This window comes from Branchiostoma lanceolatum, chromosome 12 (genome assembly GCF_035083965.1).
Source record: "Branchiostoma lanceolatum isolate klBraLanc5 chromosome 12, klBraLanc5.hap2, whole genome shotgun sequence".
In the NCBI taxonomy this organism is placed as follows: domain Eukaryota; kingdom Metazoa; phylum Chordata; class Leptocardii; order Amphioxiformes; family Branchiostomatidae; genus Branchiostoma; species Branchiostoma lanceolatum.
Genome location: NC_089733.1, coordinates 15280825 through 15303873, shown reverse-complemented (window position 1 = coordinate 15303873; position 23049 = coordinate 15280825). Strand labels below are relative to the sequence as shown.

The following is a 23049-nucleotide window of genomic DNA, read 5'->3' as shown; positions in this document are numbered from 1 at the left end:
CCTTTCCCAGAAGACTCCGCGATACCTCGCAAAGACAGGAGTGACACGCCATTTTGACTGCGACGCTGCCAGACTTTGAAGTTTTCTTCGCACTTATTCTTTTGTTCGCACCATTTGCACTGTTTTTCAAACTTCAAGGAGAACTGGTTTCTAAGACGTCTTCAAGAAAATAAGAGAATCTAAAGTTGACAAGGAAAGTGTCACATCTTGCTGGTCTAAAAAAAGGAAGCAAGGTAAGTTGGTTTTCAAATTTCAATTTTCAGAATCTCCCTAGCAATCCACCTCTCGTATCACTACAAACGGTGTTTCTTTGTTTGACGGTCGCTGCACTAGAATACATGCGTCAATGTACCTATACTATAGATGTTTTTGCCTGACCAAAGATGTTATCTAGTGCTTGTGAATCACTTTGTTTGTAGACACGTGGTTAGGAACATTATTATGCATTTCGACCTGGCTGGAAAACCGTTGCCAATTGCACACAAAATTACAATGAACTCTTTGCGTTACTTGCTATGCACTTTGTTTTGCCCTTTTTTTTAGTAGTGACATACAAATTTGGCGAACGCTTGAGAGCGTCGTCGCTACACATAGACGTGTTGTCACAAATATATGTTAAAATGATAAGTATTTGCGTGGCCAGGGCATATCTTGAGTCTTGTTTACTCGGTCCTACATTTGAGGGCTGGAGTAAGAAAAGCGCAAGATATGTTAATTTCATTGAATCTAATTTCAGAGAGAGACGGTGTCCGTTGCAGAATGAGTCGCCAGGCGCCCGTCAGTAGCTCGAGCACGAGCGCCCCCAGCCGAGTCGTGGCGGCACCGCACTACGCCCGCCTGCAGCACGCCAGTGGTCACATTCGCCCCAGTATAGGATACTGTGTACCAGGGCCACAGTGGCAGTATGTCCCCAGTAAGTTTTTTGGCTATTTCATCTATTTACCTCCATTTTTCATGGAGGTATCTTTCGAGTGTACACGTGTCTGTGTTAGCCTCCAATGCAGACTCCTCCCGGCTGTTTTCTTTTTCAAGTTACAGTTTTTATACTATTACATTTTTTTTTCTTATGACAGCAATAAGAAAAAAAATGTAATAGTATAAAAACTGTAACTTGAAAAAGAAAACAGCCGGGAGGAGTCTGCATCGGAGGCTATGTCTGTGTCTATTGTCTGTCTGTTTGTGTTTCCATGGTTTTGTGAATCTCTGGATGGATTGTAATATTTGGAGGATAGGTTTTTTGGAGGACAAAAATTAAGGTCCTTTGCTGACTTTCATCATCTTGAATTTTCATCGGTGCAAATATTCTTCTGTCCACAGATCACCCGTCCGTCTATCCCAGCGTCCAGCCCTACGCACAGCCATACGTGGTACAGCACCCCCTTGCCCACCCTCACCACCATCCTCACCCTAACCCCCATGCAGAGCCTTATGTGGTCCGTCAGCCGATTTTCCAGCCTCACTACCACCCCTCAGTGATGCCTCAGGTAACTCTTTCACAATTTCATTAGGAAAATGCACATTGTGATTGAATTCACCAGTTGAACGCTTGAAGTGTGTATGAGCAATACAATGCATCACTGGTATCATTGTCTACTTCAGCTGAATTCTGTATCCACTAGAGAAGTTTTGCACACATAATGTAGGAAGTGCTAGGAACAAGCTAAGGCTGATAAAGTTTTCGTTAACCAAACTAATCAAAAGCAAAAATTAAATACAGGAGTTTTTCGATGAATTTCTTTCTTAATACAATGTTGAGTAGTTGCATCGGTTTACTTCTCTGCAGGGGTGTGTCATTGCTGCTCCTACGTACGTAAAACCGACAAAGGCAGTTCATCGACCCAGCCAACAGAGCATCCAGGCTGCAGCGTCATCTACCACGGAAGTAGCAGACAACTCCGGTAAACAGAAGACCACGGCGTCCCCCAAGGTCGACGACGACCCCGCGGTTATAAAGATCTTGCGACGTGAGGAGGCGAAACCGCCACAGGAAGCCAAGACTGGTGATCCCGTTCTGCCACCACAGATAATCATTACAGACAAGGAGCCCTTACGGTAGGTATAAGTTAGTTCACGGTTTGAAATGGGCATGTGTATTGTGGGTAATATGTCAAAATTGGTTATCCTTGGCCATTCTTTATAATTATGTATTGCCAAGGCCTTCAACTTTGACGTATTACCCACAATGCACAACATTTGACATGCGCACTTCACACCGTTAACTAGCTTATTTAGAAAACGGTTAGAACAAGAAAGAAACACTGCAGGTCGAATTTTTAGATCTGCTTTGCGCAGTCCTTCATTGGACATGCCTCGCTCGTTTAGAAATTTGCACCCACTATGACGTAAGTATCGCCGTCCATGTTTGGTAGATTAAGTTGGAAGTGTCCAGGTTACGTTGAACTGTGTAACTATGTAATTACATGCACGTAATCATGACTTAAGATGCATAATTATATGTCTTACCCTTCCTTCCAAGCTAGTTCTGCACACAGGCCTGTTGGTTGTGACGCAGCGCACAAATTATATGTTAGTTTTTTGTGTAACTTTATAGTTTCTCGTTCCTCCAGGTTGGATGACGCTACCAAACGCACATCGACTCCATCTATCATATCAGACGACACAGGATTTGACTCCGCCAGTCAGAAGACATCCGAAAGTGGAGAGGACAGAAACGGAGACTACCTGGACATCGTCCACAACCTCATAGAGAAGATTGAACTCGACCAAGGGGCAAGGAAGACGCAAGGCAGCGCCGAATACGACGCCGAGGGTGTACCTATCTCCATCGACAACTCCTACTCTAACATACAATTCTCACCGAATAAAGCTCCGAGCCTCTTTGGACGCGCGTTTCGTCTGTCCGGGCGCTGCAAGCCCAAGAAAAAGTCTCCCGTCAAACGGACGAAGGGGTTCGGTGCTCCTCCGAAATCGACCGAAGCCTCGACGAAGAATCCCGACAGCGACGCGAAGCCTTCCGAGGACGACAGTTGGGTTGAGGGCGGTGACAACCCCGTCTTGGCGTATCAGATTACAGAACCGACGTTCGACTTCGACAGGGCGAGGCAGGAAGCGGAAAGGCGGGCAGTAGAACGTGAGATGGCGGAGAACGACGAGGCGGCGCCTTACCATGGGAAGCGATGGAGGAGGAAATCCAGGCAGCCAAACAGACAGCCACCTATGTATAAGGTAAGGACAGATTTCGTACTGAAATCAGCTTGTAACGTACGCGTAAGTCTGTCGCGGTGTATTCATTGATGCTGACAATATGTGGCATCAAATCGGTTGAGTGAGGCAAATTAAATCTTAACACGCGATGTGCATGCTAGGTACTAAACCTCATTTGTTCTAAATTGTTAAGAAGCAGCTTATGCAGTAGTCCTGTAAATCGCTAGGTGGTGCACTTTCAGAATGGGACCTCACGTGATGACACTTTTCCCCATACATTTCTAGGCCTGGCAAGCTTTCAAGAAGCCTTTCAAGAACAGGAACCAGAGCCAGAGGGGTGAGGGCGATGGTTACTATGGCAACCAAAACGGCAACAAAAACAGTAGCGGTTTTTGGCAGCGGGGCCGAACCAGGCGGCGGCACAACACCTTCGGATCACAGGTCAGTGAGACAAGTTACCGCCAACACGAGGCGAACAGCAGAAATGTACCAAACGTAATTTTCCGGTCATGAATACCGGGATCATACGATTACACACCTTCACTCTTTCACATAACGTTTGCTTATATGAATAATAAATAAGGGTAATGTGACATTCATGCCTTACAATATGCAGCCCCTTGTACGAGATATCTTAATATCTTTAATGCGAGCTGGGCAACTAAGGGTGTGTTCTGTCTTTGACAGAGACACCTAGCGGATCAACTCAAACTGCACCAAGACGGGCGTGTCCGAGGAACCTATTCAGTCGACCCTCGCGGCGCATGCGTCAACTTGAACTTAAACATCTCAATCCCATACAAGAAAAGGTCGACTGAGGTAGGAACGGGATCGAACCCTTTATGACGAGATAAGTCGATCGCAGCGCCCTATTACATTCTAAAACCATAGAAAGATTACATTATCAGCAATTTCTGTCAAAATGTATCTTTCTCTATCTGGCGAAAGAAACAACCCCACCCATCAACAGACTGTTATTTGTGAGTGACATGTACAAAGGGGCTGCAGGCATGACTGTCAGAATCTCATTCGGCCAAATACCTACAGTATAAGCTAGTGATTCGGTGTGGGTAGCTGTCAAAGTCTAAGAATGGAGAGCTATCTTACTTTGACATTTATCCACAATGCATTACAATGTTCATGCACGCTTCGGATCGTGACCTAGCTTATTCGTGCATGTTGTCCATGGCTTATCATTCAAATTTTCCCCTCGTACTTACACTCGTCTAAAATTCTTCAAAAGGCTGACCTTGACGAGTCCCGAGCTACCATATTCGACGATGACGAAGCCGAGCCCGAGGCGCCCCCGATGATGCACGAGAACATGCCGAGCGCCAAACGACGCTCCCGACGCACGACTTCCGAGCCGAGGCGACGTAAAAACTCGTATCTCCGACCGAACGGTTGCGAAGGTGCCAGGCAGCCCGGTAAGAACTATAATCAGCCATTAAAACAACGCCCTACTTTCTTAATGTTAGCTGGCTAGTATACATATCTTGCCACTGGCAATGGAGATAATCAAAATATCAAAACACAGCTATGTTTTACATACTGTCGCTAATAGCGGTTTGAGAGCCATGTAAAGCAATGCTATGATAACGGTTAATCTAAATGCTATGAAATTTCTAAAAAGAAATGTAAAAGCCAGCCGCGGCCGGTTCCTTACACCACTTTAGATTTTACTGATGCCCGTCGGGATAATTGATTGACGTTTTATTTCAGGACACGATGACTGGGATGAGTGGGTTCACGCAGGAGGGATGGTGTCAGGAAAGTGGGGAGTCGTGCCGAGGCGAGGTAAGACAACAAACCTTAACTTGACCAATGAGGTTAAAATGATATCAAACCTCCTTGCATAGACTGATCGTAACTGTCCACCACAGTTATTAGTTCAACCAATGATAGAATCGCAATAAGCTGTTCGACTTTTGAGAGAGTGGCTACGTGTCCGTCAAATACATGCACTTGATATGTGTGTGGTTTTGCAATACGGACTTTTTTGTAATTTTTAGTTAGAAAGCATGTTTATCAAGTTTTTCCTATCTATTTTACGTAAATGTCAAGTATAACATAAAGTTTCATTTCGTAAATCATATTTCGTATCAGTTATAAGCTCTACTTATTTGTTGTTTATTTTCATCTAGAGCGCCTGCGCAGGACAAGCAGCCGCAATGACTTGTGGGCCGACGACAACCCCTCCGCCTATGACGTAGCCTGCGTGGGTGCACGTCAGGACGCACTGCGCAAGCGTCAGGCAACAGGCTCATGTACACGTCAGCGTCTGGGCTCGAACCATGCATAAATTATCATAAACAGACCCAGACAACTTGGATGAATTATCACCTACGCATGCGCAGTGGTGAAAGAATGATATCACAGGCGTGTATTGTGATGAATATATAATGAATAATGATGTATTCGTCAAACTGATAAATGAATAACTTCGTATTTATGTGTACAATTGTTCTCTCTTCATTCACAATTCATGATAAAATCTTTATCTGTATGTAATTATTATCAAACTAGAAAGGCAACATTTGCGAGCAAATACAGCATGTTTAGCCATACTCCTCGCCATGCAAAAAATGGACTCTCCCCAAATAACAATGGACCATTCTAAAATACTTGCACTAAAAAAATGAATCACCCCAGTCCAAAACTGAGTCTTCCAGTAGCACCTCAACACAATATGGACCAGTCCACAACCATATCCACTAATTGATTAACACTTCTGCTAAAGAATGGACTTTTTCATAATCATTCCAGCTCAAAATTGAAAGAAATAATTAAAGAATCCTCCCCTTGCAAGAATGGGATATTCCGTGCCATTTCCATGTAAACCAGTCGAAAAATATCCGCTGAAAATTACACTCTTGCGCATAATCAACCCAGTTCAAAATTGAATTAAAAAAGATCAGCCCCAGGGAAGAATGAAGTTTTCCATAGTATACATATGAAGATTTGACAGGAGACGAAGGAAATGACCAAAAACAACATATTTGGGTCAATTCAAAGTCACCGAGAGGGTTTTAATATAATATTTGTAATATGTTTGAACTATTTTGATTAAAAGAATGTCTAAGTCACAACAGTTCTAAAGTGTTCAAACAATTAGAATTGAAACTTATAACATGTTTGAACTCATTTCACATACGTTGGAAACATTTCGAACGTAACTACACAAAAATCTCTTTATTTAGAACAGTTTCAAACCATCTATCCAAATGTTTCAATGTTCGAACAATTTGTAACAAAAGATTTTCACAATTGCCCTCATAAACGAAGGTGCTAAGTCCTCCTGTGTGTTTCTGCCTATTTTCGGTGGCCGCGCTAGACCACGAGCGGATTTGTTTTGACGGAGCGTCACCCGCGCGCGACGATGTACACTGTTCGGCACCGCTAATATCCGGCATTTTCCCGCTCCAAAACACTCCACAAGACCCACGTTTTTAGTGTTTTGCCTCTTGTGCAACACGATTCGATTTGCATTACTAACGGGACGAAAATGATAGAAAAAATTCACCCCGTCCCGGCGTCCGTCCCAAAAACATGAACGACATGAAAATATATTTTCTTACAGATTCAATCACAAAAATCAACAGCATGGGATTCCAAATTTTCGCAATGGCCGACCATTTATCATGGTTGAACTTCCTTCCAAGGCGTGCGATAGATAAACATTCCCGGCACATAATAGTCACTAGTACCAGACTAACGCAAGCTCATGATGATAATAGGGAGAAAGTTTGTCAGTGAAGTTTGGCCACCAGAGGGTACATTCATTTAACGTTACAAGCTACAAGCGCAAAGGGGCGAATCATTGACCTTACCGGGGACTGACTCTACTGGCCTAATCATTCCTTTTTTGCCGAATTCTACGATCCATACGCCCGTACGTAGGACATGTAGGAAGGCACCGCCTACCACCCGCCTTTGATCATGTATGAAGTCGGCGGCAGAGAGAGATCATCAATCAATTTTGACAGGAGTGTCGCGACAGTCTGAGGAGAAACGATCTCCCGTGTTGTGTTGAAGAATTTGGAGTTTGAAAATATCTGGAATAACTAATGCTAGAATAAACATTCACAAAATCATTGATTTAACTTGTTTTCTGTTATAAAATTTCCTAAACTGCAATTTAACCACTGAGTTTAAGGGAACATGGTGTTTTCCCGATAATCACGTTAAATGTTTATGTCCGGTCTTTCCTCCTCGTAAGCAAACTTCAAGCTTGGCCAGGTGCAAGGCACTCGGGGTCAATGACCTGTAGGTCATATGTAGTATTGAAAGTGACAGAAGTGGCAAATATTGTCAAGAATGCCCAAAATAAATCGTTTTGAATATATGTATGCCAAAAATGGGAATGTAGTCCTTTAAATATTTGTTCAAGCCACATATACAGCAAATTTCAGGTCATTCGGTTGAAATACAAGGGCGCAGGAGGCCAAGATATGCTAAAAATAGCCTAAAAACCTCAATAAAATCACTTTCAAGGTCAATATCAAAAAAAGGAAAAGAACGTACATTGGTTTTTGCCTACATTACCTCTGTACCAAATTTCAGGTCATTTGGTCAAAAAATGACAGAGATGAATCGATTTGAAGATTTGACAGGAGAAGAAACATGAGAGAAAACAATATGTTGAGCCATACTTATGGCTAAACATAACTATGCAGAAGAATCTGAAATAACAACAAATGTTGTGATGTTATTTGCATGTTAATTTAAAAAAAATGTTATTGTTGAATATGAATAGAAATGTTGAATGCCTAAAGACATGCATTTAATTTAGTTATTTATATACATGTACAATTACTTCTACAAATCATTGCACTTTGAAAATGCACAAAAATAGTTCTGGTTGATATTTATGTTGAATATATTGTGTGAATTGAAATAAAGATTTATCTTCACATTCAGTTTTTCTATTCCTTTAACAAAAATCCTACTGTTAGAGTAGGATTGAACATTGCATCTTCTTGCATTTAGAAGATTGCCTAACATCAACTCGGCAGGATATGACCAGCCAAACACCAGTTACTTCCCTTGGAAAAAAAACTAAATCTAACAATTAACTACTGAAGAAAAGTTGAAATGCAATTTCCAAATTTTCAATAATCCAACTTCAGTCTGTGACATCATGTTATGCAGCTAGAACATTTGACTTGATGAGCAGTGAGTCATATATGGGCTACAGAAAGTTCATAGCGCCCCGTCTATGATCCACTGGTCACGGAGTCACATGTTTTATTGGCATATTGTGACGTCACAGAATCAATGGATTGCTCATCCCTTGACAAAGGCTAGTACACGAGTTGGGCTGCCAAAAATTTGAAGTCCAAAAATTTGCATTGGAAATCACAGTTCAACTTTGCTTGAGAATAATTTCTGCCATATTAGATGAAATTTCAAACTGATAAAACATTTTTCATTGTCAAGGATTGTGAATCTTCATATGAGTCTTAAGACTTCCCTTCTGGCTAAACTTCTTGTTGCACATACCACAACTGTGTGGTTTCTCACCAGTGTGAGTATACAGGTGAGTCTTAAGGTTACCCTTAGTGATGCACTTCCTACCACACACCTGGCACGTGAATGGTCTCTCACCGGTGTGGTTACGCATGTGAACTTTTAAGCTACCAAGTTGACTGAACTTCTTATTGCATGCTTGGCAGTCATAAGGCTTATCTGCTGTATGAATGCGTGTATGTGTTATCATATTGCCTTTGCTTGTAAAACGCATGTCACAAAACTCACAGACGAAAGGTTTCTCGCCTGTGTGCGTACGGGTGTGGTTCTTCAGGGTACCATGCTGACTAAAAGCCTTGTCACATATTTGACACTTGTAGGGCTTCTCACCTGTATGGACACGCATGTGCATCTTGATATACGCCTTATTAGTGAAGTTCTTTTCACAAAAACTGCAGGGAAAAATCCGTTCTATGGGGTGAGTTTGTACAGGAGTTGGTAAGCTCGACGAATCAGGTGCTATGACTTGCTGGGTCGTGGAGTTACGCTTTCCTTGAGATCCATGGGAACTGATATGTTTGTCCAAACTTGACACTGAACTAAACTCTGAGCCACAAAGGTAGCACGGCCAAACCAGACCTCTGCCTTGATGTTGCAAGCAGTGAGGGTTTGTTTTTGGCTTGTCTTTCTGATTGCTTCCATCCCAGCTATGTCCTTGTGCGTCTTCATATCCACCACTTGTTGTACTGCTCACCAGTGGACTCCACATGTCAGGTGTGTGTCTAAGTCCTAGATCTGTACTCCAGCTTGTTGTTGCGATGCTTCAGTGTCTCTCTGCTCTTCTTGCATCAAAAGTCCAGTCTTCTCTTATTTCTTTGCCATTAGGTTGTCCAGTACAAGACCACATGTCTATACTAGTGGAAGGCTGTCCGTCCTAATGTTGTTCATTACATTGACGAGTATCGCCAATATGACCTCACCTGTTATCTATACAACAGAGAAAAAGATTTTTATAAAAACACTGGGAATCGTCATAAGTATTATTTTGTGTGCGTATATTCAGTTATGACACATTATGATTGAAATATGACAAATGTGTATCATATTCTGTAGACTAAAGAACAAAGATGCAAAAGTACCCAAGACTAGCCCTACAGTGACCGACGAAATCTGGTTTACACGAATGTGGACAGGTGATCACTATGGATTCTTTAAAAAAATCATGTTTGTGTCAATGAGCTAGTTCACGGTTGCTACTACGCATGTGCAGTGTCAAAGGTGAAGGCCCCAGTTCTCACCTCGACATTGTCTTTATTTGGATAACAACGCCCAGACGGGTTTTGTATACGTCTCGGGAGCCTTCACCTTTGACACTGCACATGCGTAGTAGCAACCGTGAACTAGCTTATGGCCTGCAGGTGGTAATCTTATGTAGAGGTGGTCACTTGAACAGGTTTGACTGCTCCTTAACTTATCATAATAAAACTCGATTCATATGGAAAATAAAAACATAATGTATATATATATTTTCTTCCAAAATACAGCTACTCACCATGACAATTTTTCCAACACCATATTCCTTTGGGACTGTAAGATGCCCCTCCCCCAACACATTAACGAACACAAAACATACAAAACCAAACGTACTATCCTAGGAACGAGCCGTCTATAAGTGCCAAGTGCTTTACAGAGTATCGGTGCTCATACCTGTAGCGGTTTTATGTATTGGAGTTTCCCAGAATCCTCATAATGTAACATTTCTGTATATATAAATAGACCATACCATCATGACATGGCGGTACCGGAATGCCGACCTTTGTATGACCTTTAACCCTAAATACCATGATTCTCTACATAGTGTCGAAACATATCGCTTGTCCAGCTAGATCAAAGGAAGGAAAATGCATGAAAGTAATGTCGATTTTCTCCATTGCCAACCACCGTTTGGGATAAGATTATTCACAATTCCTACACCTTTTTCGTAAAAATTGCTATTTCAGGCAATGATATGACTTGGTTAACGAGGGGGCGGTCGACGGAAAAGCTTTTTTTGTGGTCTGTCCAATGAAAATTGCAAACCAAATCAAGTGATCAAAACTTGCTCAAGAATTTCATCTAGTTAAAGATAATGTTTATCTAGATTGTCGTAGTCCAGGTCACGGTTTCTTAGGGCTTGAAAGTACGTCATATATATTTACCATCTAAGTTTATATGTCAATGATAGATTCATTTTCATTATAAGGTTCTTCAATGGGACCAATCTGTTTTGCTGAACTGAAAGGCTCTAAGGTAAGGCATTTTCAACCTTTTTGTGTGCGTATAGATGACTTGGAGAGGTCGCTAGGTGTCGCTGTTGAATGATTCGAACCCAACCTCCTTGGACCAACTAAACACAATGGCCTCAATGGCCCTGTCTTTCATTCGTTCGCACTGAATTGTGACTCAATTTCCACCGATGATAGACATGTAAATATTGCAATTTTTTTGAAAATTTTCACACAAATAAAAATAAATTAAATAATGATGACCTCATAACGATGTATACAGCATAATATCATGCTAATAATTATGATATTCCTTTACATATCATGGGCACAAAACAATACTCTACTCAACCTTGAAAACTAAGATGTAGTTTATCTAAATCTAGATTCTGCTGCATCGTTAGCAGTAGGGTAGAAGAAACGTCATCATGGAAGCATCATTGATTTAGTTAATAAGCCAGTCCACGGTTTGATTTGCGCAATTGCAAGGTCAAAGGTGACGGCTCACACTTTTTTGTTTTTTTGTAGGTATCTCATGGGACTTCAACTTCGACATATTACCCACGATGCATCACACTGCGCGTGCGCAATCCAAACCGTGAATCAGCCTATTTCATAGTTGATGACTTGTGTTGCATTAGTACAGGACAAGGCCACCTTGTCGAGCATTATTCCCGGCATGCAATTGTCGTAAATTAACCAAAATTTGATCAATACTTTCCAATGGGGAGCCCGAAATGGCCGGGTTTTAATGAATTGTACATGTAATCCACAATCGACGCCACCGCTACAACAGCATTAATACTGCAGGAGAACAGTATCATATCGCGTAACGTATGAGCGACTACTGTTAATGTAAAAATCGATGTTTGAAGGAAGCGAAATGGATAAGGGGAAATAGGTATTATTTCATGAAAAACTTCAAGGGAGGTGATTTTCATTTATTTACATATTTTCTTGGACGTTTGATTACAAGGAAACCCATTTTACTTACTTTATCTCGCTCAAAGCTTACTGGAATCACAAAAACAGTTTTTCAGTGTTAAAGACAAATACAGACCGTGATACAGAAAACTCCAGACTTACAGCTACTACAGTGAACCCTACGTAAAACAAACGGGACTCAAGTGAGCAAACAATTGAACGTTGCTGAGTGACAAGAAAATATTTTCGTTCAAAGAACAATAGAGATATTATATGAAATTAGCTTTCATACCCTTATCTCAAAGAAATAACACTGCAAACAGAGCACACTCAAGATAAGAACATGAGCCAGAGAATGATACAAAGAAAAATTTTATCATGCGAAAGAAGATTCAAGTTCTTGTCAATTATGAGTACCATGGTAAAGAGAATGTGCAGGGATTCTGAGGAGACAAATTGCCTTGATGCGACGTAACTGTCCAAGCGCTATGTATGACCCGTAAGTCTGCTTACGCAACACACTGTAAATTCTCATCTAAAGATATGGAATCGTCCCTATTATTAGAACGCATACTCTTCAAAATTGTTTCTGACAGCTCATACTGCGCCTCTTTTGAGCGATTGCGGTTTGAATGAAGAGCATATGAATCATATTTTGGAGCAGGCGTGTAGCATACAGGTTAGATATAAAGTCCTCAGTATCTTCTGATTCCTCTAACCAGCCGTAAATTGCAGACACTATACGTTTTGGTAGCGCCAAGTCATCCAAAAATAATCCTTTCTGATCGCCAGCTTCCTTCTCATAGATGCATATCCCCCGTCAGATTTTGTTCATATTTTGAGATCAGCCGCGCGTTCGTGAAAGATCACTTGACGATAAAGCAATTCAGCCGTGGTCTAACCACTTTGCTCTCATTATCGCCTTTTCTGCCCCGGGAACATATATATATTTAATCTTACAACGTAAAAACGGTGGTCGATACGACCAAATGTTCGCAAGGTCAATGGAGTCGGGCCATTTGGTGCGATTGTTTCCCTGCCAGTTGGAAATGAGCGACATCTAGCCGATATTGCTTCCACTCGCACCTGGCCTATTGACCTCCCAAACGTTAAATTTTAACCGCGTAACATGCCCCGGACTCCAAAGATTTTTCGCTCGCCGCAAAATGTATGGGGTCGCCAAGCAATACGGAAAGAGACATATGAATGGCTCGGGGCAAGTTGGCTAATGTATTGGCCATTTGACCCCGGGAAGTTACAGCGGAAGTCAAAGGGGAAATCCTATAACCTTTCGAGGACAAAATATAACCGTCTGGATTGGAAAGGATTCGGTGCGTACGCGGAATTAAAAAACAAAAATAGAGAGACAGGGATGTATAAATACTGTGAATTCGTTCATTTTCTCGGGAGTACAATTTCGTGGTAGATGGGGGAAATGAGGTTTCGCGGTGTTTTAATTCCGCGCTTTAAGATTCTGTAGTGCAGCAGTAATACAACGGTTGATAGGTCATTGTGAAAATAAAATACAGTCAAACCTGTCTATAGCGGTCACTCAAGGGACTGGCCAAAACTGGCCGCTAAGAACAGGTGGCCGCTATGGAGAAAATGTCGATTAATTGACCACGAGTGACACATATTTTCAGTACCCACTGAGATACATTTATTCACCGTACAGTACACATGTAAACAGGTAAGGCACATTTTAGAAGTTCGATTGTTGTTCTTTTACTCCTAGTTAGTTAAGAACAAAATACATGTTGCTCAGTTGTCACTTACTGTTCGTTTTCGACCGTTTTCAAACATAAAATCGTGGCGACAATTTTCCTCAGTCTCTTGTCGTGGCTTGTGTTGATCAGCATCTACCATTATGCTAATAGGGTACTCAGAAGAAGGTCGCTCTTTTGAAGGCTTTTTGTCTTTTCAGAAAATTGCAACAGCCCAAATTTTACATCATAGTAGTATTATCCACATTCATTTTGAAGCTTTTGGTTTAATAATTATCCTCAGTGATACTTTGCAGCAAAATAAATTTAGTATATTATACCTCCGTAACAGTGGTGTCTTCCGTTGACCTTTTTGCTGCTACCTATCCAGTTTATATCAGCGCCATTTTGAAAATTGCGCGAAATACGTTTTGAGCACAATTTGAATGAATTCCCGGTGAAAACGGAAATTGGGCCGGCATTCAAACATTTCACGAACTTACCGCATCAGGTACATGTGTGGGTTGTATTTTCCAAAAGGCTGCCGTAATATTTGTCCAGTCGAAATGCACAGAAATTGTCAATTTTACCACGATGTACAAACGCAAGCCATGTGAAGAAAACTATACTTGACTTCGCGTCAAACCATGGATTTTCTAACAAAGATAAAACATTCTGGTTTTCTTTATTATGATCCTATCCAGTTGAGGCCGCATAAATTTGATAACTGCGTGAAAAAATGAAGATTTTGAACCCGGCGTGCGGTGGCGATGCGGCTTCTACCGGCGCGCCGTGACCGTTACCGGCAGTGTTACTGTACTCGCGGGACCGAAAATCGTCTGGCCGCGACCGCGTTGGACAGGTGGCCGCTATAGCCTAATTCTTAATGCTTATGTCAATGGGAAAAATCCAAGGGACCGACAAAAAGTGACCACTATGGGCAGGTGGCCGCTATGCAAAGGTGACCGCTAATACAGGTTTGACTGTACAGCCAATTGACGGGTGGGTCGAGTTCAATGTGCCACATATCAACTGCAATCTATCATAAATGGAATGTTGAAATGCATTACCATATACAAACGATCAAGATTTGCGATTTTATTATGATAATTGTGCGCTTGAGGTCTCTTATGCGTTTATATATATGTCACGCCTGTGTTTGTTACATAGTATATGCCCTAATGCGAATTTTGATTACGCTTTCTTCACTTTCTAACAATGGTTGACATTCTTTTGAAATAGTTTCTGAAATATGGAAAATTGATTTTAAAAACCCGGAAAAAAGTTGTCATTATGTTTATATCATGCAGAACATTCCGTTTCGCTTTGTGATGAACTGAAGGCGATGTTGGTGCGAGCTGCACACTTCATTATTCCAAACACAAACCCGCTCGATAAGTGTAGATTGGTTTCCTCCATCGCTAACAATGGAGTGTGACACGTCTAGACTCCGCGAGCGGGGAGAGGTAATACAGGTTGATACGGAGAGGATTATATCAGAGCTTCAACCTTTATCGTCACACTGACATCGGTTCTCAGACGAAATATGAATAGAAATGTGTGTGCGGTAAAGTTGGTATCACACTGCGGCTCATTGCGCCAAATTGCAAAAGACGTTGGAACGTTCGCAAAGTGGCTTAACAATATTTTGCCGGAAATTGCGAAGTTTATTTTGAAAATTTCAAGAAATTCTCTGTCGAGTTGGCAAAATGGGCCCACAATGGCGCAAACAAGCGTAATCCCTGCAAACATCTTTTTGATGGATTTTAATCATTGCACATTGGTACTGTGGAATGTGCACCAGTATATATGCTTGGTTGTTTGTTTGTTTTTGTTTGCTTGGACCTTTGCCTTGAAGAAGATGACAGACGGTCGTCGAAACGTCGCGGCTGTTTTCATTTACTTGGTTCTGAATAAAGAACTTTATTACTAAGCTACATTAGATACCGGGCTCGACGTGGAGGACCTGGGCGCGGCCATGGCGGACTGACTGATGTGGTCCTAGGATCCTCGGCTGTGTATGGACTTGCCTCGTCCTCCCGGGGGTCTGCAGATGGTGATAAAGCTATATAAGATATCTACTAGTACGGGAAGTACACGTATATACACAGAACTGCGCGTAAGCTGGTATAGATTGACTGACTAACCGTTCTGGAGTGACCTGTGGTTCGAGTGTAAGAAACAGGACGCCCGTAAAAGGAAAAAGAGGTCAATCGATGGAATCACTGTTTGGAAACTGTATCATAAGTCGTTGAACATAATTGTCACTTCGCCCTTAACAAAGGTGTTACTCTCAAGATATCGACGAACGTATGTGCCCACCATGGTGTTAACAAGTGAAACTAGATTTAGTACTTGTGCTACATATACTTCAGCTTTGCTATGTTAGTTTAGCAATTACGGGGTCTTTTTATAAATATGAATTGGTATTGAATTTTTCTTTTTATCCAAGTTGAATGTGTGATAGTTGTGTAGAGAGAACGCTAGCGACCCCCCAAAAAACCCCTCCCAATAAAATGGTATGGCTACCCTGCGACGTCATAAAATCAAGATGTCGGCCATCACACATGCCAACGGATCCAACAAAGGTTTAGCTGGGCAAACCTGTAATAAAGATAGAAAGAAACTAAAGTAAAAGCATTTCCGCGTGGTGTAGAAGTTTGCGCACTCTGCCACTCACCGCGTCTAGTTTAAATTCGGGGGGACCAGCGGCCCGAGTTCAGGACGCGACTGAATAAGAGTCGCATCGTACTTTCGGATGGTGACGTAGAACCGGTGGCCCCGCGAATATGGAGGTTTCGGGCGTAAGCCTCAATCACCAAGCCTCTGCACGTAAAAGAACCCAACACACTTGATCGTGTAGAGGGGACCCAGTGTGTTTGGCCTAAAAAAACGCGAACCGTAGTGAAGCCACATGTTACTACTTGCAAAAGCATCACCTCAATTAATGGTGACTACTTTACCTTTATCTTTTACTTTCGCTAATCGCATTATAAGATCGTACTTGTAACCTGTTAAATGCAAAGTGACGACTTCACATATTAGTCTATTGTTGACAAGTAAGCTGATTCGTCTAAGGTGCGACTTGAGGACCAAGTGGAACATAAGTGCATTGAGACGTATGAGACTTCCCAAGATGTACTGAAGACAGACAATCGAAAGATACCTAAGATTTAACATCCTCTCAAACACAAGAAAATATCAGGAAATATACAAGAAGGTGTAAAGAAGCTCGACAAAACTTTGCCTTTCGCCACTCTGTTCAATCCGTCAGCAGAGATTTTCAAAGTCAGGAAACGTCGCGGAAAACTGTGCTCGATATCTTGAAATTGAACTCCCCTTCTTCACACTATAATTGCCCCGTCAAAGCACTTCCACTTAATCAAGTCGTGCTGTGGCAATTTGGTGTAATTCTAGGCCGGCGCCGCGGAACCTGAAACCTCACCGATGGAAGCAGCGTTCCTACCGGATGATGAAAGCTAATTGGGCCATTCAGCGCGCTCCTCGTTTCCCGTAACTTAATCAAGCGAAGCCTCGTTTGTGCAGATTCTGCCGTGTAGCTGACTAAAGACAGCGCTGTATCAAACGTGTTTATAGGATTAGTACACTTCCCAAAATGTACCAACAAGTTGCTCGGGAAAATAAAAGTAGCATGACGTGATGAGGTCTGAAGTAATATGAATATGAACATAACATTATGTTTGCAGCGCTGTCCTTAGTCAGTTACAAGGCAGAATCTGCATGATTACTACTGTATCAAGGATTGTTTTGTTTCTGATGTGTCTGTCACTCTGTTTGTGTGCTTGTATGAGTGTGTGTGTGTCTGTGTGCGCGTTTCTGTTTCTGACCTCCGTGAAATAACGCGAGGTGGTGTTGTCCGTCATCTCTGATTTCCTCGTTGTCTATTACTTTATAATGTGAGCAGAGATTTTTGTGTCATATTGTCAAATGATAACTTTACTAGTTGCTCTTGCAATGCTTTTTTTGGTCTGTTCTAAACGCCCCTTGCATATTTTGGCTACATAAAATGATCAGGTGTAATGTTTATCATATGTGCTCCGTCGGTGCGAACTAGTGCGCAAAAGCCTCCACCCGTGTCGTTGCGAACGGACCTAAGCGAGGAAGAGGAGCATCATATAGTTCCCGATCGGCCGGTGATTCGTTCTCTATTCAAACTGGCGCGAACTCTCCGCCCTAGGCATCAGCTCTATCGGAACTTTCGGGAATTGGTAATATCGACCAATTGTGTTGATGTTGTATTGGGCAGCGGTGACGTTCTGTTTAGCAAGCGGTGAAGAGAGCAACGCGGCAGCTCTGGTAAATCAATGTGCCTCCTCCACCAATCACCAATGTCATCTACGGCTTAATAGAAATGTTTACCACGGATGAGCCACGGGTAGGGCTGATAGAGTAGGTGTTTCCACCAAGCTTAGTCAGTCCCCGGCGTGCCGCAGCGGAGAACACGGACGGCAGATTCCAACAGGACGTCGATCGCCTCGCCCCGTCCAAGGCAGCTGAGTGCGACGGTGCAATCCCGGCCGTTCCCATCGTTTACAGCACCAAGAGACGTAAACATTACTTGAAATAGGTGAGGAGATGTCGTTTTATAGATTTTGGTGTAAAATCAGCCCACTTCTATAGATATAAATGGGTCATTACCTCCGTGATGGGTCTGCATGCGACCGCAATGGGTGGTGCGTTCAGCACGCCACTGATGACCAAACCAGAGGGTAGGCATCGTCAAAAGACAGAGAAAGGCCATTAAAGTGTATTAGATTGTGGGAATGATAGTGTATTTTTCAGTATGCTTTTCTTTTGTCATTTCATTTAGAACTTTGGTGTATTTTGAAGGAGATTACGTATCCAGTAGCAGGATAGCAAATGAGCCTTTTATTGTTGAATTGTTGATATGACTAGCTATAATAGCTTATCTTGTAAGTCTAATGGAAGGCATCGGTGTGAGCGCGGCTTAAGCATTTCTTTTTTAAAGGCGAACTTCACCTTACTCCGTCAGTCTTCTATCACAAGGGCGTGCAGGGCATTAAGAGGTTTTGGAGAGCAACTCCGAACATCTCCCTATAATTCAAGCCATCGTCTTAGTTTCAGTCATCCGGACGTAAGAAGTAGCCTGTGCGTTACTGAATACGTATTTCGGCTTGATAACCTCATAAAAGCAAACATATGATATTATACAAGTTTAAGATTGTGAACTTAACCAGTGATTTTGAGATGAAAATGCAAACCTGTAGTTATCATTACGCGCGCCGTGGCGAAGCCTCATTACACTACCACTAGCTACGTAAGAAAAATCATAATGCTTCACCTCAGCTTAGGATGACTATTTATCTTACCTAGTTATGATCTGTTGAGAAATGTACCGACATCGTGGTTCCTTTTATTCTCCGCAACATCATTCTTCCACTTTTTCCTCCCTCGTACAGGAACTAAAGGTACATCACAACCACTCAGAGAAACCTTTCCTTTTTCTCCGGTAATGTTAAGAGAGAGAGGTGCGAAGTGTTAAGGCTTTTAGTGGATTTTGCCCTGAGCTTGGGGGATTTCCACCGCAGTAAAGATCGCAGTAACCCCGACCTTAGATGACGACATTGTACGGAGAATGTTTCACGACTCACGTACCTTTCAGACGGTAAATTTTGCACACCGCCTAAAGGTTGTGTTTATTTGCTTTTCTGATTGATATTTTGATGTTCCGCGGTATTATTTATCCTTATCAGCCGTAAACCGTTATACATACGTTTGCTTTATCAGTCATTGCCGAATCCTTGGCGCCCCATTCATCCACGTTAATAGGGCCTAATCACAGACGCCGATGTGTAATACTTTTGACTAGGTGCTAATGTTGTACTAATAACTTCTGGTTTCTATATAAGCCAGATTTTAAAATCATATCCGGAACCGTCTGTCTAGTTGGTATTTTTGTGTACTTAATACCTTACCCTAAGTAAAGAATATGGTAATATACATTGTGAAAGCTAGTCGCCATAATGTACTGTTTCAATATGTTGTAAGTTTTGCAATGTATTTGATGGGGTATAATCGTATAAACATGTATTCCAGACCTGTAAACTCTTGCAACGTAGGCTGTCTCAAATGACGCTACGTGAATATAAAACTGTATATTGTTAACAGCCATCTTTGCAAGGCTTTACGTTCTAACAAAAGCAAGGGGGGGTCAAAATTAGCAAGTAGTTAAACTCGCACAGCAAAAAAAAACTAAGTGTTCAGCAAATGGATACACAGGTTACCGAAAATTCATGGGAATGTCTAACTAAATGAACACTTTCCGTGCGGGATCTTCCATAAAGTGTGCGGTAAGATTGTTCGTAACGACGCCTTTAAGCATCTTATAGTTGCGGAAAGGCACGGAAAGGTGTGAAAAACGTACCTATCCGTACTTACAGAAATGACACATTAAAAGCAATCTTCACGTACACTTATAGGGGTCGTTTAGTTGCGGAAAGGGGGAATAAACTAGCCTCTACCAGGCTCCACAGGTCGCTGGAAAAATAGTAGAAATCTGCCAAATAGACAGATAACATGCCAGAGGAGTTAGCTGGCCAGGGAGTACAGTTTGCGACCACTGGCATATTATCTGTCTATTTTGCAAGTTACTATTATTTCCCAGCGACCTGTGTAGCCTGGTGGAGGCTAGGAATAAACGCCACCTTTACATTAAGCTCCTCATACTTGAATACCGGTTTGGATGAATTCACTGCACGCAAGGGCTTTCAATACTAAAATTACTTTAATGTACGTCTATGTAGCAGCTTTAGTTTATGGTTTGGTGGAGTCATCCGACAGACAGTTTTTTCTTGACAAAATCACGTTTGCCTGTTCCAAGCCGTATAGAAAAGGCGCTAGGCGAGATAGACGGCGCCATATCACAACATGACACACGATAGCGGTTATCACATTCAACACGCCACCTCTTTAACGCGCATTAGCTGTAAATTGACTGTGAATTTCATCATCAGCCCAATTACCTACCTCTAATTCTTTGATTGATGACTTTAAGCTAAGGAAAAGGGGAATTACCGCATAATCTTAAAGAACTACAGAAGTGACTTATGGCCCAGATGCCTTCGTATGCAATGATCGTTCGTCAATGTCTTGAAAAATACACAGTTTCGCATAACCGTATGCTCCTTTCTTTAAAGGAAACGACCTTTATTGTGTCTATTGATATATTTTCTAAAAGAATCGTCGCCTCCGGCCTGAGAAAAATAATTACTTAAACGTGATAATGCACGTACGCTGTGAGTCTGTAAGAAAATACCCTAAGCTTACGTTTAACTCTTATGATAACCGGGACTATAGCCCTCCCTCTCACTGGACCCCCGGCACGCTGGCGGCGTCGCTGCGTTCTAAACTGGATTTGTGTTACCCTTGACTTTATAATGGGAATATCATTTAAAACGTACAAGTATGACCAACAAGACAACAAAACACACAAAGCTTACAAAGATTCGTTTTCTGTCGATGAAATTCGTTGAGTGCTTTGTCAATTCGATCGGCCGCAGCGATGCCGCCAGCGTGCCGCGGTTCCCGTGAGAGGAGGGCTTAACGCTTGTGAAAGAAATCGTGCGACAGAATGAATAGGCTACTTTTTGTGTGAAACCTTTTTTGCAATGCGAAAGGCATAATTTGAAAGAGGCACGCATTATCTACAGATCTACCGGTGGTAAGGCATATATCATTATCCGTGGGCCAAAGCAATATCCAGTCGGCCACCGTAGGTGAATACTGCTTTGGCCCATGGATACTGTCTTGCCAATTTGCTAGCTAAGAGATTGAATGATTTTGTACCTCGTGGTTCATTCCGACAGGAACACGACTACTTAACGCCTTGATAAGATTTTTCTAACGACTTGTCTTTACGTAAGGGATATAAAGATAACGGCCATCTCCGTGTTCGCGTTTACTCTTGTATGTGGGAGTCCCAGACTCTTCAATGAGCGACTGTTGTCTTGAATTGTGACAATATCCACGTACTTATGCAACATCAGCAAGCCTTTCTTAGGCAACGTTTTGTCATGGTTAGAATTCATTAGTAAGAAAAAAATCCTATAACACACGAAATGAAGAATTCTTTAAAAGATTTTATGCGACACCATGATAGAGCATAAGACTTTTACTAACATAGCAGAATATGCTAAGCCTGAAATGTATTTCATCTTTGGCACAGGTTGATATTTTTGTAAGTATATGTTTTGCCCAACCCCATCTCGTATTAGATATTAACAAGTCACAAAGGAAACTTGCTACCTGGTTGACGATACAAAGTTCATGACAGCAAAACTCTACCTGCCCATCACGAGCCTTTCATTCAAGTTTGCAATGAAATATCATCACGTCAAATAAATCCATTCTGCAGTGTACTTCCCGCTGCTTTAAAGTTTTAAGGGATAACGACAAGATAATGCAATTAGCCTCATGTGAATGAAGCATCTAAAAGAATATTGCCTTGGTAGTTGTGAGTGCGGCACGACCGAGATATACGGCTCCGCTGGAGGGAGTAGAGGACGCTGCTTTTCATCAATCACTAATCTAATTATAAGCTCCAGACGGCTAATGCCAGCGTACGTAATCCACCAAGTCCCTGCGAGCTCCATGATATTTCTATGAGGACTAGGTTTATAGGACGTTACGAATTGAAAAACGTACCACAAAGGAAATAAGATTCGTTCCATCTTCATGGATTTACGATGAAGTGCATGTATGATTTGGTTGTTTTTTTTAAAGGTTTTGAGTTTGCTATCTTTTTCAAATATATCTATTCTTGGCTCTTCAAAAGTACTGTTCTTCAGATCTTAGCCCTCATGTAACGAAATGGAACTGTTGGAAACTTGCATCAGATATCGTGGGAAAGACTTTGAAGGTAGCTAACATATGACTTTGAATTTATATCATAGGCAAATCATTTTATCAGCTATGGCGCCTCGAATGATAATGAGAACTCGGCAGAACTTAATAACATCAGTGCCAGTTGGCAACTCACCGATCAGGAATTGTAGAGCTGAGTTCATTGGGAGACCATCCTGTTCCAAAACCAACCCCAAATTTGTACACGACTACGATAAGGGCACTGTTTTCAAATTATGGTTTTACGTTTCATTAAATGAGCTTACGGACCATACCGTATGATCAGCATCTTAAAGTATCTCATTCTAGACGATCGAACAAGAGCGGTTAATGATGTAGTTCCGTTCGCCCAGGGCGTACAATTGTTATCCAAATTACGAGGAATAACTCGAGCCTATAACAAAGTCTGATAATTTCATGCCTGGCTGCACCCATAAACGGGAAGGACGTGCAGCTTCCTTCTAGTATTAATGGGACCGGGGACTGTTGTATGTCCAGATTCGGTGCTTAACAAAATGTAGTGATTAACCGACCAGTCCCTCGGTGGTTACGGGCATGATGTTCCCCGGGTCACCGTAAACAGACTGTAAATCATATCGCAACTGAAGGATTTATGGAAAAGTTGAGATATAATAGGGCCT

The 23049-nt window shown here is 41.9% G+C and overlaps 1 protein-coding gene and 1 long non-coding RNA gene across 3 annotated transcripts in view; both read left to right on the top strand.

Annotated features, from left to right (window-relative positions):
• The first annotated feature begins 2 nt into the window (after positions 1-2).
• LOC136446056 (uncharacterized) lies at positions 3-5689 on the top strand. Of its 2 annotated transcripts, XM_066444329.1 has the most exons (10): positions 3-233; positions 737-913; positions 1318-1484; positions 1784-2052; positions 2568-3186; positions 3451-3606; positions 3853-3984; positions 4409-4592; positions 4888-4962; positions 5310-5689. In XM_066444329.1, exons 2-10 carry the CDS (start codon positions 760-762, stop codon positions 5465-5467), a joined length of 1914 nt encoding a protein of 637 aa, XP_066300426.1. In that variant the 5' UTR covers positions 3-233; positions 737-759; the 3' UTR covers positions 5468-5689. The 2 variants fall into 2 exon arrangements, with proteins under 2 accessions (XP_066300426.1, XP_066300427.1); XM_066444330.1 differs by lacking the exon at positions 3853-3984 and having other exon boundaries at positions 4-233.
• Positions 5690-17618: 11929 nt separating this feature from the next.
• LOC136445506 (uncharacterized) overlaps positions 17619-23049 on the top strand; it is a 31742-nt gene continuing 26311 nt past the window's right edge. The window contains exon 1 of the long non-coding RNA XR_010757414.1: positions 17619-18113. This is a non-coding gene — a long non-coding RNA (uncharacterized lncRNA). The remainder of the gene's footprint in view (positions 18114-23049) is intronic.